The 17,500-nt window shown below is 48.7% G+C and overlaps 1 protein-coding gene across 3 annotated transcripts in view; it reads left to right on the top strand.

Annotated features, from left to right (window-relative positions):
* The window catches only part of GckIII (Germinal centre kinase III), a 150,015-nt gene that overhangs the window by 66,576 nt on the left and 65,939 nt on the right, over window positions 1-17,500 (top strand). Inside the window, exon 1 of one of the 3 annotated variants that reach the window (XM_070124826.1) lies at window positions 938-1,481. The exons of the other annotated variants lie outside the window; for them this stretch is intronic. Within the exon in view, the coding sequence (XP_069980927.1) occupies window positions 1,443-1,481 (39 nt within the window). The 5' untranslated portion in view covers window positions 938-1,442. Of the gene's footprint in view, window positions 1-937; window positions 1,482-17,500 lie in introns of those variants that run through there. 3 annotated transcript variants of the gene reach the window in all.

The raw sequence follows: 17,500 nt of genomic DNA, 5'->3' as shown, positions 1-17,500 counted from the left end.
CTTTTCCCCCCTTTTTTCTCCCTTATTTTCACCTTTCTTTCCCTCTCTTTCTCTTTATTTTTCTCTTTCTTTTCCTTTCTTTCTCTTTCTCTCCCTTTCTTTCTCTCCATTCTTTCCTTTTGTTTTCTTCATACAGTTACATTGGTACGTGCATAAAGATTTTTTTAAAAATACCAGATGACGCGAGTATTTTTGAGTCTTGAGTATTTAGAGACACGAGAAGCAGCGAAAGGATCGGTTTTGTGTCCATTTCCCGCACCCGGAACCCGTGCCCGACCACCCAGGCGTCTGCTGTCCCTCCCTCTCCCCCTCCCCGCCCCTCCACTACCCGGAACTAGCCCTCCCACTCCTCCTTTCCGCCCCTCCCCCCTTCTGTTTTCCCCTCCCTTCTCCTTTCTTTCGTTTATCCTTCTTCAGTTCCTCTTCCTCTTTTTTTTTTTTTTACAACCTGCCTTTCCCCTTCCATTTCTTCCTTTCTTATATTCTTTTCCTTTCTCCTTCCACGATTCTCCTTTTCTTTTCTCCTCCCACTTCCCTTCCCTTCCCTTCCCTTCCCTTCCCTTCCCTTCCCTCCTCTCCCTTTCCTTTCCTTTCCTTCCCTTCCCTTCCCTTCCCTTCCCTTCCCTTCCCTTCCCTCCCCTCCCTTCCCCTCCCCTCCCCTCCCCTCCCCTCCCTTTCCTTCGTCGCCGCAGCACCGTTACAGCGCGTTCCCTCAGGGCCTGGAAGTGGTGTGCCGGCGCGCGTGCGGGCGAAGGTCGTGCGGGCTCGTGCCTTGTCCCTCCGGAGGTCGCCGCCGCCGCCGCCGCCGCCGTCCGTTGCTTGAGGTCCTTCCTTGGCGGGAGAAGGGAAACAAAAAGAAAGATAGAATTAAGATGGAAAAAAGCGAGATAAGTCGAAAGTGTTCCAACCTTGAGATTCCAGCTGGTCTGAGAAAAAAGAAATCTTTACAGTTATTGATAAAAACGTAATTGATCTGTTACCTGGAAGTGGCGTGGGAGCGAGCGCGGAGTTGCCGTTCCTGGACTTACTATGACTGAGGGCAAAGCGTCCAGGGTTGCACGACGCGTTGGCAGCAACAGCAAGAGCAACAGTTGCAGAAGGTGAGGCGCTGCGAGGGAAATGTTAAGGCTACTCGTCCGGCCGCTTGCATGAGCGTGGCATCGCAGTGCCCCCTCGCCTCTGCCACGCCGCTGGCACTCTCGCAGTCGGGACTGTCGACGGTGATACTTCGAGTGGCTGTCTGGCTCCGCTTGTGGCTCTCGCGGCGATAGCAGTGCCTCCGTGGCTCTTCCGGTGATAGCAGTGCCGCTCTTAGTCATCCCCGACGGCGGAGGCACTGGACTCCGACTCCCCGGCTCCCCTTTGGCTCTGGAACCGCCTTGGGCGCCGTCTTCGCCCGCGAGGCTGACCCCTGGCGCGGCGTCAGCGCTGACTCCGCCACCATGCCGTCGTTGTATCAGCAGGACTTCCGCCTGAACAAGGTACGTGAGATGAGGGGAGGAAGGAGGCTGAGGCGGAGACGGATGGAGCCGGAGATAATGGGAGCTTTAATTTGTTTACCGCCGTGACCAAGGCTGTGTGGCAAGCGCTTTGTGCAGGCAGGGGCCACGCCCGTCGCTCCAGGAATCGCCGAATTGAGAAATCCTGGAACCCCCGCCCGCCCCCGCCCCCCATTCTGCAAACCCTTGTCTCCTCTCCGACCGGTCCGAATTCATTTTGAAACTTTATCTCTTCCCTTATGTCTCTCCCTCTCTCTTTCCTTCTCTCTCTCTCTCTCTCTCTCTCTCTCTCTCTCTCTCTCTCTCTCTCTCTCTCTCTCTCTCTCTCTCTCTCTCTCTCTCTCTCTCTCTCTCTCTCTCTCCTCGCTTTCCTTGCCTCTCTCCCTCTCTCGCTTTCCTTGCCTCTCTTCCTTTCTCTTCCCTTCCCTCTATCTCCCTTTCTCCTTCCTTTCCTCTCTCCCTTTCTCTTTTCCTCCCTCTCCATCCCCCTCCCTCTGAATCCCCTGATCTCCTTCTCCCTCCTCTCCCTCCTCATCTCCATCTCCCTTTCTCTCTACCCTTCCCGCTCCCATCCTCTACTTCCTTCTGTCTCGAACTGAGAAATGCATTTTAGACCCCCCACCCCCACTCCCACCTACCCACGAAACCCCCCACTCTCCGTATCCGCCCATCTCTGCAACAGCTTCCTCGTTGCATGGCTTCCGGCTCGGTGCAAGTGCATTCCCGTCGCCGAGCCTCCACCGCGCAGACACGGAGGAAAACACGGGGTTGTGACAAGGTGGGGTGCGGGGGGGAGGGGGGAAATGGAGGGGGGAAGGGGGCGGTGGTTGATTTGCGTGTCGCTCTGTGGTATGGTTGGAGGTTGGGGTTGGTGGGCTGTTGGGAGGGGAGTGGGTATTCGAGGGAGGTTTTGATGCTTGAATTGTATTTCCATTTTTTTAAGGATTCATTATTCTGTCTCTGTCTGTCTCTGTCACTGTCTCTCTCTCTCTCTCTCTCTCTCTCTCTCTCTCTCTCTCTCTCTCTCTCTCTCTCTCTCTCTCTCTCTCTCTCTCTCTCTCTCTCTCTCTCTCTCTGTCTCTCTCTCTCTCTTCCTCTCCCTCTCCCTCCCTCTCCCTCTCCCCCTCTCTCCCTCTCTCTCCTCTCCCCCTCTCTCTCCCTCTCCGTCTCCCACTCTCACTCTCTTCCTCTCCCGCCTCCCGTCTCCTCTCCCTCTCCGTCTCCCTCTCCGTCTCCCACTCTCTCTCTCTTCCTCTCCCGCCCCCCGTCTCCGGAAACTCGCAGAGAGTCAAAGTAAGTCATGAGATGCAGGTGCCCTTGATCCTTCTGGAATGTGGTCACGTCTGAACTTCGCCGTCTCTCGAGTTCCCCTTTCTCCTTCGTCTTCTCTTCCCTTCCTCCCCTTCTCCTTCTCCTCCCCGTCCTCTATCTTGTTCTTCCCGTTCCTTCCTCTTTCTCTATTTTTCTTCTCTTCGCCTCCTCTATATCTCTCCCTTTTTTCACTTCCAGAATTTTTCTATATTTCCTGTCCTTTCCTTCCCCCTCTCCCTCTCTCTCCCCTTCTTCCCTTCCCCAGCTCTCTCTCCCTCCCTTTTCTACCCCTCTTGGTCTCCCTTCTTTCCCTTCCCCAGCTTCCCTTCCTTCCCCTCTCCTCTTCTCTCTCTCTCTTCCTTCCCTTCCCCAGCTCTCTCTCCTTTCCTTTCTTTCCCCTCCTCGTCTCTCCCTTCCCTCCCTTCCCCTCCTCTCCCTGTCTTCCTTTCTTTCCCCTCATCTCTCTTCCTTCATCCTCTTCCCCTCATCTCTCTCCCTTCATCCTCTTCCCCTCAGCTCTCCCTTCCTTCCCTTGTCTTCTTGTCTCCCTTCTCTTGTCTTCTCCTCCTCTCCCTCCCCTTCCCTCACTCCTCTCGTCTATCCTTTTTGTCACTATCTCTTCGTTTCCACTTCCTTCTTCCTTTTCCCATGTTTATTTTTTATTTGTTTGTTTAATTAGTCATTTGTTTGTTCACTTATCCTTAGAGGGAGTGGAGACATTAACGATTACCGGTGAGATTGAGGAAGTGAGATAATTAGATTCTAAGAATAGAGGAAGGAGCCAAGCGAGGGAGTGTGAATGGTAGGGATAGAGATCAAGAGAAAGATAGGAAATGAGCAAGAAAAAAGAGAGGTGTAGACACAGAGACAGACAGACAGACACAGACAGACAGACAGACACAGACAGACAGACAGACAGACAGACAGACAGAAACAGATACAGAGACAGACAGAAACAGATACAGAGACAGACAGAAACAGATACAGAGACAGACAGAAACAGATACAGAGACAGAGACAGAAACAGATACAGAGACAGACAGAAATAGATACAGAGACAGACAGACAGACAGACACAGAGACGAGAGGAACTTGGCTCTCCCCATCTGCTTTGCATAAAAGGCTGTCTGCCGATCGGGTGCCGCCCGCCGGGTCAGGGAAGCGAAGTCGTCTGCAAGATCCTGGAAGAGCGAGACGACCCTCGCCGGGGCTTCCTCCTCCTCCTCCTCCTCTTCTTCTTCTTCTTCTTCTTCTTTTTCTTCTTCTTCCTCTTCCTCTTCCTCTTCCTCCTCCTCCTCTTCTTCTTCTCCTTCTTCTTCTTCTTCTTCTTCTTCTTCTTCTTCTTCTTCTTCTTCTTCTTCTTCTTCCTATTCTTCTTCTTCTTCTTCTTCTTCTTCTTCTTCTTCTTCTTCTTCCTCCTCCTCCTCCTCCTCCTCCTCCTCCTCCTCCTCCTGCTGCTGCTGCTGCTGCTGCTGCTGCCCGGGCGTGAGTGCGGGGAAGGAGTAGGCCTCGGATTCACGTGTCGGGGTAGGCTTAGCACGGAGGTAATGGGCGAGTATCGGAGTTTGTGTTCGGGGGGTGGTTTATCTGCTCACGCATATGCACACCTGCGCACGCACACCTGCACACGCACACCTGCACACTTACACGCGCACACACACTTGCACATGCACACATACACACTTGCACACACCCATGCAAACGCACACTTATAGACAGATCGGCAGAGTACAGACGTACAAGGCAAGACATGCCGTGGAAGACAGAGGCAGGCGTGCGAAGAAACAAAGAGTGCGGTGATAACCATGTATACATCCATGTGTATGTAATGCATGCTTGCTTGCATGCACGTGCAAGGTTTCCCTCGTACGAGAAACAGGTTTCAAGTGACTCATTATAAGACGGGGAGGGGAGAGCGGCGAGGGTGGGGGAGGGGTGGGGCAGGGGGGGAGGGGAGTTTGGGTGCTCATCCCCTCGGTTCCACGAAGGAGAACGGGGAAGGGAGAAAGAAAGCAAGGGGGCGGAGGGAGAGGGGAAGGGGAAGGGGAGAGAAAATGGAAGGGAGAAGGAAGAGGAAGAGGGAAGGGGAATTGGAAGAAGGAAAGGGGAAATGGAAGGGGGAGGAAGATGAGGAGGAGAGAGTGAAAGGGAAAGGAGAAAGGGTGGAGATGTAAATAACACAAAAATAATGAGAATGAAGACGAGTCAATGGCCAATTAAATTTAAGTAAAGCAAGAGCAGGAGGTGGAATGTATACGGAAATAGAAGTAGAGGTGTCGTGAGCCGCCCCTTCCTCCTTTCTTATCAACCCCTTCCTCTATGCCCCCCTTCTCCTCCCTTCTGTGTCTCCTCCTCCTCCTACCTCCTCTGCCTTCTCCCCTCCCCGTCTCCTGTCTCCCTTCTCTCCCCTCCCCGTCAACCTCCTCCCTTCTCCCCCTCCCCCCCGTATCCCTTCTCTCCCCTCCCCGTCAACCTCCTCCCCCATCCCCCCTCCCTGTCTCCCTCTTCTCTCCCCTCCTCCCTCCCGGTCTACCTTCTCCTTCTTGCCCTCCTCCACCTTCCCCAACCTGCCGTCTCCCCCCTCCCATCTACCTCTCCCCACCCTCCCCCCTCCTGCCATTGAAAGCCATACAAGGTAGCTTTACGTGGATTCTTACGGTAGCTGGATGCGGGCGGGAGGCGTCGGGAGGGGGGGGGGGGAGAGGGCCCCTGTCCACGGGTCTCCTCTCTTCTTGTCGCTCTTTTCTTGCCTCTTCTTACTACTTCTTCTCTTTCTTTTCGCTCCCTTTCGCGTGTGTGTTTGTGTTGTTTTCGCCTTCGTTTCGTTCCTTTCGGCTCTCCTGTTCTTTTTGAGAAGAAGAATTGTTATTATTGAGTAATTTTTTCTAATTTGTCTTTTCTTTGACGTTCGGGAATTTTGCCTCCTTTGTGTTTCTCTCCTTTCTTTCCCTTATCCTCCCGTTCTTTCCTTCTTATCGTATACACTGCACTTCTTCCTCTCTTCCATCTTCCCTTCTCTCTCTTTTTCTCTCTTTCATCTTCTTTTCTTTCTCTTTCATCCCCGCCCTTCATCTCTTTTCTTTTCATCAATTTCTCTCACTCCCCTTCTTCTCTTTTCTTCCTCCTCTCCTCTCGCCCTTCATCTCTGTTCTTCCTTTCCCTCCTCTTCTCTCCCTCCCTATCTTCTCTTTTCTTTCCTCCCCCTTCCCCTCTCGCCCTCCATCTCTTTTCTGCCTTTCCCTCCTCTTCTCTCTCTCCCTCTCTTCTCTTTCTTTCTCCTCTTCTCCTCCTCTCGCCCTTCATCTCTTTTCCTCCTTTTCTCCCTCCCGCTCTTCTCTTTCTCCTCTTCCCCCTCTCGCCCTTCATCTCTTTTCTGCCTTTCCCTCCTCTTCTCTCTCTCCTCTCTTCTCTCTTTCTTTCTCCTCTTCCCCCTCTCGCCCTTCATCTCTGTTCTTCCTTTCCCTCCTTTTCTCTCTCTCCCTCTCTTCTCTTGTCTTTCTCCTCTTCCCCCTCTCGCCCTTCATCTCTGTTCTTCCTTTCCCTCCTCTTCTCTCTCTCCCTCTCTTCTCTTTTCTTTCTCCTCTTCTCCTCTCCTCTCGCCCTTCATCTCTTTTCCTCCTTTTCTCCCTCCCGCTCTTCTCTTTTCTCCTCTTCCCCCTCTCGCCCTTCATCTCTGTTCTTCCTTTCCCTCCTTTTCTCTCGCTCCCCCTCTTCTCTTTTCTTTCTCCTCTCGCCCTTCATCTCTGTTCATCCTTTCCCTCCTTTTCTCTCTCCCTCCCTCTCTTCTCTTTTCTCTCTCCTCTTCCCCCTCTCCTCTCGCCCTTCATCTCTGTTCTGCCTTTCCCTCCTTTTCTCTCTTTCTTCCTCTCCTCTCTTTTCTTTCTCCTCTTCCTCCTCTCCTTTCGCCCTTCATCTCTGTTCTGTCTTCCCCTCATTTTCTCTCTCTCCCTGTCTTCTCTTTTCTTTCTCCTCTTCCCCCTCTCCTCTCCGGACGCTCGGGCTGGCGATCAGATGCTCCACTTCGGCGCCGGTCTCTTTTGTTGACTTCTTTCACCGTTACTTTGCTGTCTTAGTTTGTTATCGTCGTCGTGCCATTTTTTTTATTGGTCATTCTGTTATTTGCACCGTTTTTTTGTGTTTTTTATTTTTAATTTTACTGTTATTTGTTCGTCGGATGAGAGTTGCTTGTCTTCTCTGGTTATTTCTATTTCTGTCTGTCTGTCTCTCGTCTCTCGTGTGTCCGCGAATATATTATGTAAATAAGACATAAAAAAGATAATTGTCTGAAATACTTCCAGATGTTCACCTTAACGCCAACGACTTTCATGTTTTTTGTTTTTTTCTTAGTTTTTTGTTGGCGGAATATTTTACGCTCGTCGTCCTTCCTGAGTTATATGCGAAGGTATTATTGCAAAGTGCCAGGGTTTTTGTCGCATTTTTTTGTTTATTTAATTTTCCTTGTCGTTTGGGGGTTTTTGTCGCATTTTTTTTTGTTTATTTAATTTTCCTTGTCGTTTGGGGGTTTTTGTCGCATTTTTTTGTTTGTTTATTTAATTTTCCTTGTCGTTTCGGGGTTTTTGTCGCATTTTTTTTTGTTTATTTAATTTTATCCTTGTCGTTTGGGGGTTTTTGTCTCATTTTTTTTTGTTTATTTAATTTTCCTTGTCGTTTGGGGGGTTTTGTCGCATTTTTTTTGTTTATTTAATTTTCCTTGTCGTTTGGGGGTTTTTGTCGCATTTTTTTTTTGTTTATTTAATTTTCCTTGTCGTTTGGTTTTTTTTGTCGCATTTTTTTTTGTTTATTTAATTTTCCTTGTCGTTTGGGGGTTTTTGTCGCATTTTTTTTTGTTTATTTTTTCCTTGTTTCGTTTTTTTGTCGCATTTTTTGTTTGTTTATTTAATTTTCCTTGTCGTTTGGGGGTTTTTGTCGCATTTTTTGTTTATTTAATTTTCCTTGTCTTTTGGTTTTTTTTGTTGCATTTTTTTTTGTTTATTTAATTTTCCTTGTCGTTTGGGGGTTTTTGTCGCATTTTTTTTTGTTTATTTTTCCTTGTTTCGTTTTTTTTGTCGCATTTTTTTGTTTATTGTTCCTTGTCGTTTGGGGTTTTTGTCGCATTTTTTTTGTTTGTTTAATTTTCCTTGTCGTTTCGGGGTTTTTGTCGCATTTTTTGTTTGTTTATTTAATTTTCCTTGTCGTTTAGGGGGTTTTTGTCGCATTTTGTTTGTTTATTTAATTTCCTTGTCGTTTCAGGGTTTTTGTCGCATTTTTTGTTTGTTTTAAATTTTCCTTGTCGTTTTTGGGGGTTTTTGTCGCATTTTTTTTGTTTATTTAGTTTTCCTTGTCGTTTGGGGTTTTTGTCGCATTTTTTTTGTTTATTTAATTTTCAACCTTGTCGTTTCGGGTTTTTGTCGCATTTTTTGTTTAATTTTCCTTGTGTTTTGGGTTTTTTGTCGCATTTTTTTGTTTGTTTATTTAATTTTCCTTGTCGTTTGGGGTTTTTGTCTTTTTGTTTGTTTATTTTTTTCCTTGTCGTTTCGGGGTTTTGTCGCATTTTTTTTTTGTTTATTTAATTTTCCTTGTTTGGGGTTTTTGTCGCATTTTTTGTTTATTTAGTTTTCCTTGTCGTTTGGGGTTTTTGTCGCATTTTTTTTGTTTATTTAATTTTTCCTTGTCGTTTCGGGGTTTTTTGTCGCATTTTTTTGTTTAATTTTCCTTGTCGTTTCGGGGTTTTTGTCGCATTTTTTTGTTTATTTAATTTTCCTTGTCGTTTCGGGGTTTTTGTCGCATTTTTGTTTGTTTATTTAATTTTCCTTGTTTCGGGGTTTTGTCGCATTTTTTTGCTTTATTTCCTTGTCGTTTCGGGGGTTTTGTCGCATTTTTTTTGTTTATTTAATTTTCCTTGTCGTTTCGGGGTTTTTGTCGCATTTTTTGTTTGTTTATTTAATTTTCCTTGTTTCGGGGTTTTGTCGCATTTTTTGTTTAATTTTCCTTGTCGTTTTTGGGTTTTGTCGCATTTTTTGTTTATTTAATTTTCCTTGTCGTTTCGGGGTTTTTGTCGCATTTTTTTTGTTTGTTTATTTTAATTTTCCTTGTTTCGGGGTTTTTGTCGCATTTTTTTGTTTAATTTTCCTTGTCGTTTCGGGGTTTTTGTCGCATTTTTTTGTTTTGTTAATTTAATTTTCCTTGTCGTTTGGGGGTTTTTGTCGCATTTTTTTTTGTTTATTTAATTTTCCTTGTCGTTTCGGGGTTTTTGTCGCTTTTTTTGTTTATTTAATTTTCCTTGTCGTTTCGGGGTTTTTGTCGCATTTTTTTAAATTTAATTTTCCTTGTCGTTTGGGGGGTTTTGTCGCATTTTTTTTTGTTTATTTAGTTTTCCTTGTCGTTTGGGGGTATTTGTCGCATTTTTTTTGTTTAATTTTCCTTGTCGTTTGGGGGTATTTGTCGCATTTTTTTGTTTATTTAATTTTCCTTGTCGTTTGGGGGTTTTTGTCGCATTTTTTTTGTTTATTTAATTTTCCTTGTCGTTTCGGGGTTTTTGTCGCATTTTTTTTGTTTAATTTTCCTTGTCGTTTCGGGTTTTTTGTCGCATTTTTTTGTTTTGTTTATTTAATTTTCCTTGTCGTTTCGCTCTCCCGCTGGTATTTCTTCCTCGTGTTTTTCTTCTCATTTAGCTTCGTCTAGAGTGAATGATGGTTTGGTTTAATGGTTTGGGAGGAAATATGGTTTAGTTTATGGTAGAGGATGGTTGGGTGATTTATGAATGATGGTTTAGTTTAATAATTTATAATGAATGAAATGATTTATAATGAATGATAGTTTAGTTTAATGATTTATAATGAATTAAATGATTTATAATGAATGGTAGTTTAGTTTAATAATTTATAATGAATGAAATGATTTATAATGAATGATAGTTTGGTTTAATGATTTATAATGAATGAAATGATTTATAATGAATGATAGTTTAGTTTAATGATAAAAAAATGAATGAAATGATTTATAATGAATGGTAGTTTAGTTTAATGATTTATAATGAATGAAATGATTTATAATGAATGATAGTTTAGTTTAATGATAAAAAAATGAATGAAATGATTTATAATGAATGGTAGTTTAGTTTAATGATTTATAATGAATGAAATGATTTATAATGAATGATAGTTTGGTTTAATAATTTGTAATGAATGAAATGATTTATAATGAATGGTAGTTTAGTTTGATAATTTATAATGAATAAAATGATTCATAATGAATGATAGTTTAGTTTAATAATTTTTAATGAATGAAATGATTTATAATGAATGATAGTTTAGTTTAATAATTTATAATGAATGAAATGATTTATAATGAATGGTAGTTTAGCTAAATGATTTGTGACGATGATTTAGTTAGATAATTTATGATAGTAGATGATGATTTAGTTTAATGATTTATAATGAATGATAGTTTAGTTTAGTTTGATAATTTATAGATTAAAAAAAAAGTTATGTGGTCATTGTGTCTCTTTGTCACTTGTCCGTCATATGCTCTACTGTTTTCTTAGTTTTTATTTTTCTTTGTTATCTTTGTTTTCTATCATTTCCATCGCACGCCTTACTTCCATGTCTTCTTTTTTTCCTTTTCTTTTCATTTATTTGGCGTTTACGTTCTTGGTCTATCTGCCTGGGAAATCCTCGTGTTCAGGACACTACAACTGGTACTATACCAACCGTACAATCGCTATACCAGCACCATTAGACCTACTTCACTGCCACTATACCCAATCCATCAACACTATACCAGTGCCACACCGAACACCATTGCCGACGCCGCGTCAATACCACCACCACCAGCGATACCAATAGTTGACACAATTAGCGCATACCGTCACCATCGCCACCACGTCGCAGCCACCCCTCCGTCGGCGTCTCCGTCACCTTCGCCGTCGCCGTCAGCTCTCCGTCACCTTCGCCGTCGCCGTCAGCTCTCCGTCGCCGCCTCCGTCACCTTCGCCGTCACCTTCGCCGTCGCCGCCTCCGTCACCTTCACTGTCGCCGTCAGCTCTCCGTCGGCGTCTCCGTCGCCGCCTCCTCCTCCGTCTCGAACCCTTGCTTTTCGCTGGCGGCGCGGGGAAACTCGTCGCGCGGCACCGAATTCGATAGCCCGCGCCCTGCTGTGTGCTGTTTGGTGGGGTTGGGGGGTGGTGGGGTGGTGGGGGGTGGGGGTGGTGGCGTTTGTTGTTGTTGCTGGTCTTCTATTGATTTTTGCTGTCGTCTTCGTCGTCGTCGTTGTTGTTTTTTAATGGAGATTTTTTTTTTTACTTGTAACGCACACGCACACGCACGCACACGCACGCACGCACACGCACGCACACGCACGCACGCACACGCACGCACACGCACGCACGCACACGCACGCACCCACCCACCCACACACCCACCCACACACACACACACACACACACACACACACACACACACACACACACACACACACACACACACACACACACACACACACACACACACACACACACATACACACACACAGAGATATGATGATGAAAAGTGGGGGGGGAAGGATGTTATTCATCATTTTGTATTTGGTTCTTCACTGTTCTTCGTATTTTAAAATAATTATTGTGTTTCTTTGATTTTTGTTCTCGATTTTGTTCTCGTATTTTATACTATACTTCCACCAGACTGTTCTTTTGTGCCCCTTCTTCTTCTTCTTCTGTGTCATTCTATGTCTCCTCCTATTCTTCTCCTGTGTCATTCTGCGTCGCCTCCTGTTCTTCTCTTTTGTCGTTCTGTGCCACGCTTGCTCTGTGGTCAGTGACTGATTTCTCATGGCTGGATGCCCCCCCCACCTGTACGAGGGTGCAGGGGGCGTCACCGGCGACCTACCTGCCCGTCTGGTGTCTCGCTCTCCCCTTCGCTAATTCTCTCCTCTCTCGGTTCGTATTTTTTTTTGTGTCTTTCTCTTTCGCTTTCTCTGATTTTCTTTTTCTTTGTTTTGCTGTCTTTCTATCTATCTTTTTTTTTTCTTACTCTCTCTCATTCTTTCTCTTTGTCTCTCTCTCTCTGTCTCTGTCTGTCTGTCTGTCTGTCTCTCTTTCTCTCTCTCTCTCTCTCTCTCTCTCTCTCTCTCTCTCTCTCTCTCTCTCTCTGTCTCTGTCTCCCTGTCTCTGTCTCTGTCTCTCCCTCTCTCCCTCCCTCTCCCTCTCCCTCTCCCTCTCCCTCTCTCCCTCTCCCTCCCTCTCTCCCTCCCTCCCTCTCTCCCTCCCTGTTCCTCTCCCTCCCTCCCTCCCTCGCTCCCTCCCTCTCCCATCCTCCCCCGCGTTGCGCTTCCCAGGGCGTATGGAGCGTCCCCCAAGCGTGGCTGGATGTGTTTCCTGGCCGTTGTCGTTTTTGTGCGATGCGATGGTGTTTCCCGTGAAAGTCCTGCATTGTTGTGTGTGGCGATGTGTAGCGGCATCGCTGGGGGCGGGGGCGGGGGCGGCGGCGAGAGGGAGAGAGGGAGAGGGAGGGGTGGGTGGGGTGGGGGGTGGGGGGGGACTCGCCGCTAACACTATCACCAGCACCATCGACGGTACTGGTCGGCCACTCTTTACGTCTCTGCTTCTTGCTTTGTATGCTTTCTTTGTATGCTTTAACTGTTTTTGTTTTTCCTTTTATTTTCCCTCTTTCTATTCTGTTCGTTATTTTTTTGTAATTGGTGTGCTTTCCAGATAGACAGACAGAGAGACAGGCAGACAGACAGACAGACAGACAGACAGACAGACACAGACAGGCAAGCAGACAGACAGACAGACAGACACAGACAGACAGACAGACAGACAGACAGACAGACAGACAGACAGACAGACAGACAGACAGACAGAGGGGCGGTCAGGCAGATAGGAAAACAGGGGAGGTCAAGAAGCGTGAGAAGAGCCACCAAGACGAAAGCTCTCCCCGCCCCCTACCACCACACCCCACCCCAGGCATCCCCTCCCTTCCTCCCCCCCTTAGCTATGTACCCCCCACCCCCCCACCCCCGCCATCTCCACTGGCCCCTTTAGCGAACGGATGTTGGCGTACGAACAGCGGCTGAACGGGAGGGGATCGACAGCGGTGCAGCGGCGGGGGGAGGGGGTGACGGAGGAGGGTGGGGAGAGGGGGAGAGGGGAGATGCGGAGGAGAATGGGGAGGGAGTGGGAGAGGGGGAGAAGGAAAGGGAGGGGAGAAGGGTGGGGAAGGAGTAGAAGGGGAGTGGAAAGGGAGGGGATGAGAGGGAGGGGAGAGGAGAAGGGAGGGGCAGGGAAGGGTAGGGACGGTGGCGAGAGCAGAGGCGGAAGTCGTTGTCGTCGTTGTCGTCGGCGTCGGCGGGGGCGGAGAGCGTGGGAAGGAAGCGGGGGGCGTGGGAAAGTGGCGGCGCCGAGGGAGATGGTGGTGAGAGGGTGGGTTGTTGTCCCTGCCGTGGGGTCGGGAAGGAGGGGGAGAGGGAAAGGGGGAGGCGAGAAGAAGAGGAGTGGAAGAAAAGAGGAAGAGAAAGGAAATTTAGGAGGAGGATTTTAGGAAAGGAGTGAAAGAAGGAAAGGGGTGGGGGGAAGAGGACGAGTGCGTGAAGGGGAGAAGAGAACGTGAGGGGGTTGGGGAAGGAGGGGAAGAAGGAAAAGAGTTAGGGAAGAAAAGGAATGAGAGGAAGAGAAAGAAAGTTAGGAAAAGAATTTAGGGAAAGAAAGAAAGGAGGAGGGAAGAGGAGTAAGAGAAAGGAGAATAGAAAGAAAGTGGGAGTATTTAGGGAAGGAAAGAATTTCAGAAAAAGGGAAGGCAAGAAGAGAAGGAGTGAGGGAAAGGAGGAAGAGAATGAGTGAGGGAAAGGAGGAAGAGAATGAGTGAGGGAAAGGAGGAAGAGAATGAGTGAGGGAAAGGAGGAAGAGAATGAGTGAGGGAAAGGAGGAAGAGAATGAGTGAGGGAAAGGAGGAAGAGAATGAGTGAGGGAAAGGAGGAAGAGAATGAGTGAGGGAAAGGAGGAAGAGAAGGAGTGAGGCAAAGGAGGAAGAGGAGTGAGGGAAAGGAGGAAGAGAAGGAGTGAGGGAAAGGAGGAAGGGAAGGGGGAGGGGGAAGGAGGGAGAGAGGGAGTGAGGGAAAGGAGGAAGAGAAGGAGTAAGGGAAAGGAGGAAGAGAAGGAGTGAGGGAAAGGAGGAAGAGAAGGAGTGAGGGAAAGGAGGAAGAGAAGGAGTGAGGGAAAGGAGGAAGAGAAGGAGTGAGGGAAAGGAGGAAGAGAATGAGTGAGGGAAAGGAGGAAGAGAATGAGTGAGGGAAAGTAGGAAGAGAATGAGGGAAGGAAAGGAGGAAGAGAATGAGTGAGGGAAAGGAGGAAGAGAATGAGTGAGGGAAAGGAGGAAGAGAATGAGTGAGGGAAAGGAGGAAGAGAATGAGTGAGGGAAAGGAGGAAGAGAATGAGTGAGGGAAAGGAGGAAGAGAATGAGTGAGGGAAAGGAGGAAGAGAATGAGTGAGGGAAAGGAGGAAGAGAATGAGTGAGGGAAAGGAGGAAGAGAAGGAGTGAGGGAAAGGAGGAAGAGAATGAGTGAGGGAAAGGAGGAAGAGAAGGAGTGAGGGAAAGGAGGAAGAGAAGGAGTGAGGGAAAGGAGGAAGAGAATGAGTGAGGGAAAGGAGGAAGAGAAGGAGTGAGGGAAAGGAGGAAGAGAAGGAGTGAGGGAAAGGAGGAAGAGAAGGAGTGAGGGAAAGGAGGAAGAGAAGGAGTGAGGGAAAGGAGGAAGAGAAGGAGTGAGGGAAAGGAGGAAGAGGAGTGAGGGAAAGGAGGAAGAGAAGGAGTGAGGGAAAGGAGGAAGAGAAGGAGTAAGGGAAAGGAGGAAGAGAAGGAGTGAGGGAAAGGAGGAGGAGAAGAAGTGAGGGAAAGGAGGAAGAGAAGGAGTAAGGGAAAGGAGGAAGAGAATGAGTGAGGGAAAGGAAGAAGAGAATGAGTGAAGGAAAGTAGGAAGAGAATGAGAGAAGGTAATGAGGAAGAGAATGAGTGAGGGAAAGGAGGAAGAGAAGGAGTAAGGGAAAGGAGGAAGAGAAGGAGTAAGGGAAAGGAGGAAGAGAAGGAGTGAGGGAAAGGAGGAAGAGAAGGAGTGAGGGAGGCGAGTGAGGGAAAGGAGGAAGAGAAGGAGTGAGGGAAAGGAGGAAGAGAAGGAGTGAGGGAAAGGAGGAAGAGAAGGAGTGAGGGAAAGGAGGAAGAGAAGGAGTAAGGGAAAGGAGGAAGAGAAGGAGTGAGGGAAAGGAGGAAGAGAAGGAGTGAGGGAGGCGAGTGAGGGAAAGGAGGAAGAGAAGGAGTGAGGGAAAGGAGGAAGAGGAGTGAGGGAAAGGAGGAAGAGAAGGAGTGAGGGAAAGGAGGAAGAGAAGGAGTAAGGGAAAGGAGGAAGAGAAGGAGTGAGGGAAAGGAGGAAGAGAAGGAGTGAGGGAAAGGAGGAAGAGAAGGAGTGAGGGAAAGGAGGAAGAGGAGTGAGGGAAAGGAGGAGAGAAGGAGTGAGGGAAGGAGGATGAGAAGGAGTAAGGGAAAGGAGGAAGAGAAGGAGTGAGGGAAAGGAGGAGAGAAGGAGTGAGGAAGGAGGAAGAGAAGGAGTAAGGGAAAGGAGGAAGAGAAGGAGTGAGGAAAGGAAGAAGAAGGAGTGAGGGAGGCGAGTGAGGGAAAGGAGGAAGAGAAGGAGTGAGGGAAAGGAGGAAGAGAAGGAGTGAGGGAAAGGAGGAAGAGAAGGAGTGAGGGAAAGGAGAAGAGAAGGAGTAAGGAAAGGAGGAAGAGAAGGAGTGAGGGAAGGAGGAAGAGAAGGAGTGAGGGAGGCGAGTGAGGGAAAGGAGGAAGAGAAGGAGTGAGGGAAAGGAGGAAGAGAAGGAGTGAGGGAAAGGAGGAAGAGAAGGAGTGAGGGAAAGGAGGAAGAGAATGAGTGAGGGAAAGGAGGAAGAGAAGGAGTGAGGGAAAGGAGGAAGAGAATGAGTGAGGGAGGCGAGTGAGGGAAAGGAGGAAGAGAATGAGTGAGGGAGGCGAGTGAGGGAAAGGAGGAAGAGAATGAGTGAGGGAGGCGAGTGAGGGAAAGGAGGAAGAGAATGAGTGAGGGAGGGGAGTGAGGGAAAGGAGGAAGAGAATGAGTGAGGGAGGCGAGTGAGGGAAAGGAGGAAGAGAATGAGTGAGGGAGGGGAGTGAGGGAAAGGAGGAAGAGAAAAGAAAGTGAGGAGGGAAGAAAGTCCTTTTCATCTCTATGGGTGGGAAGGAGGCGAGTGTGAGTTGGGGAGTAGAGGGGGGGAGTAAGAAGTAGGAAGGTCATTGAAGAGAATCGGGAAGAATGAAGTTAGCGGTGGCGGGGGTGCCGGGGTAGGGGTGGCGGGGGGGGGGGTGACGTGGGGGGGGTCTGGTGACGGCGTGGATAACTGTGACGCAGACGAGGTTGAGCGCCTGCCGACTGCGGGGAAGGCGGGGGCGGGCCACCTGCCGGGAGCACCACGCCCGCAGCGCTCCCTCTTGCGGGCGCTCGAGTTGTGATTGATGAATCTGTCTGTCTGTCTCTGTCTGTCTCTTTCTCTTTTTTCTCTTTCTCTCTTTTTCTCTTTCTCTTTTTTTTTTCTTTTTTTCTTTTTTTCTTCTCTCTCTCTCTCTCTCTCTCTCTCTCTCTATCTCTCTCTCTCTCTCTCTCTCTCTCTCTCTCTCTCTCTCTCTCTCTCTCTCTCTCTCTCTCTCTCTCTCTCTCTTTCTCCCATGCCTCCCCTCCTTTCTTTCTTCCTTTCTGCCACACGCATGCTTATAGACACAATAAACGATTATGACGCCCATTGTGAAAGGCGGCCTTCCCTCCCTCCGGATCCCTCCCCCAGGGGTTTCCTCGGTTCCCCCGGTGGCCGACCCCCGGTGTCTCCCTCCCTGCCTGGAGCGCCACTGGGGGAGCAAGGCGTGACGGGATGTGACCCCTTCACCCGTGGACGGTAACTGTACCCCGGCCGTGTTCCGAATGTCTGCCGTGTTTGTGGGAGGCTTCTCGGGAGGACCTGCAGCTCGGCTTAGTGGGGGGGAGGGGGGAGGGGCGCCGGGTAAGTGGTGGTGGTGGTGGGAGTTCGGGGAATCGGGTGGACGGGGGAGGAGGAAGAGGGAGGGGAGTGACGGACAGAGATTCGGTCTGAGAGGGGAGATATTGTTTGAGATGAGGAAGGGAAGGGGGAGAGAAGGAGAGGAGAGGGAGGGAGGGAAGGATGGATGGAGGGAGGGATGGAGGGTGGTAGGGAGGGAGGAGGGCAAGTAAAGGAGAAAGAGAAAGAGGAGGGGGAGAGACAGAGGGAGAATAGAAAGAGAAAGAGGAAGACAGAGGGAAAGAGGCAGACGGAGAACAACCTCGGGGCCTACTTTTCCGAATGCTCTTTGTGCTGAAGGTAATGACACATGTCGGCGCGAGGAGCTGGAAGGCTGAGCGGAGCGTGGGCCGGCGCGGGACGAGAGGCGGCGCACCTGGCCAGTGTGAGGTCCTGACCCCGGGGCTGCAGGTGTCACCGTCGGCAGCGCTCGTGACACTTGGCGTCGGGAGAGAGCGAGAGGATGTCGGGCCGGGTTGCTTTGTTTTCTCCCGACTGTATGTGTGCGCGGGCGTGAAATTGCGATTACGTGGATGGGCGGCCGCGTGCTGAAGGCCGCCCCTATCTCCGGACGCGATCTGTGGCGCGACGGAGCCTCCCGACAACG

This window comes from Penaeus vannamei, chromosome 8 (assembly GCF_042767895.1).
Source record: "Penaeus vannamei isolate JL-2024 chromosome 8, ASM4276789v1, whole genome shotgun sequence".
NCBI classification, from domain to species: Eukaryota; Metazoa; Arthropoda; class Malacostraca; order Decapoda; family Penaeidae; genus Penaeus; species Penaeus vannamei.
Note: the sequence above shows the minus strand (reverse complement) of the source record. Positions and strands in the feature narration are given on the sequence as shown.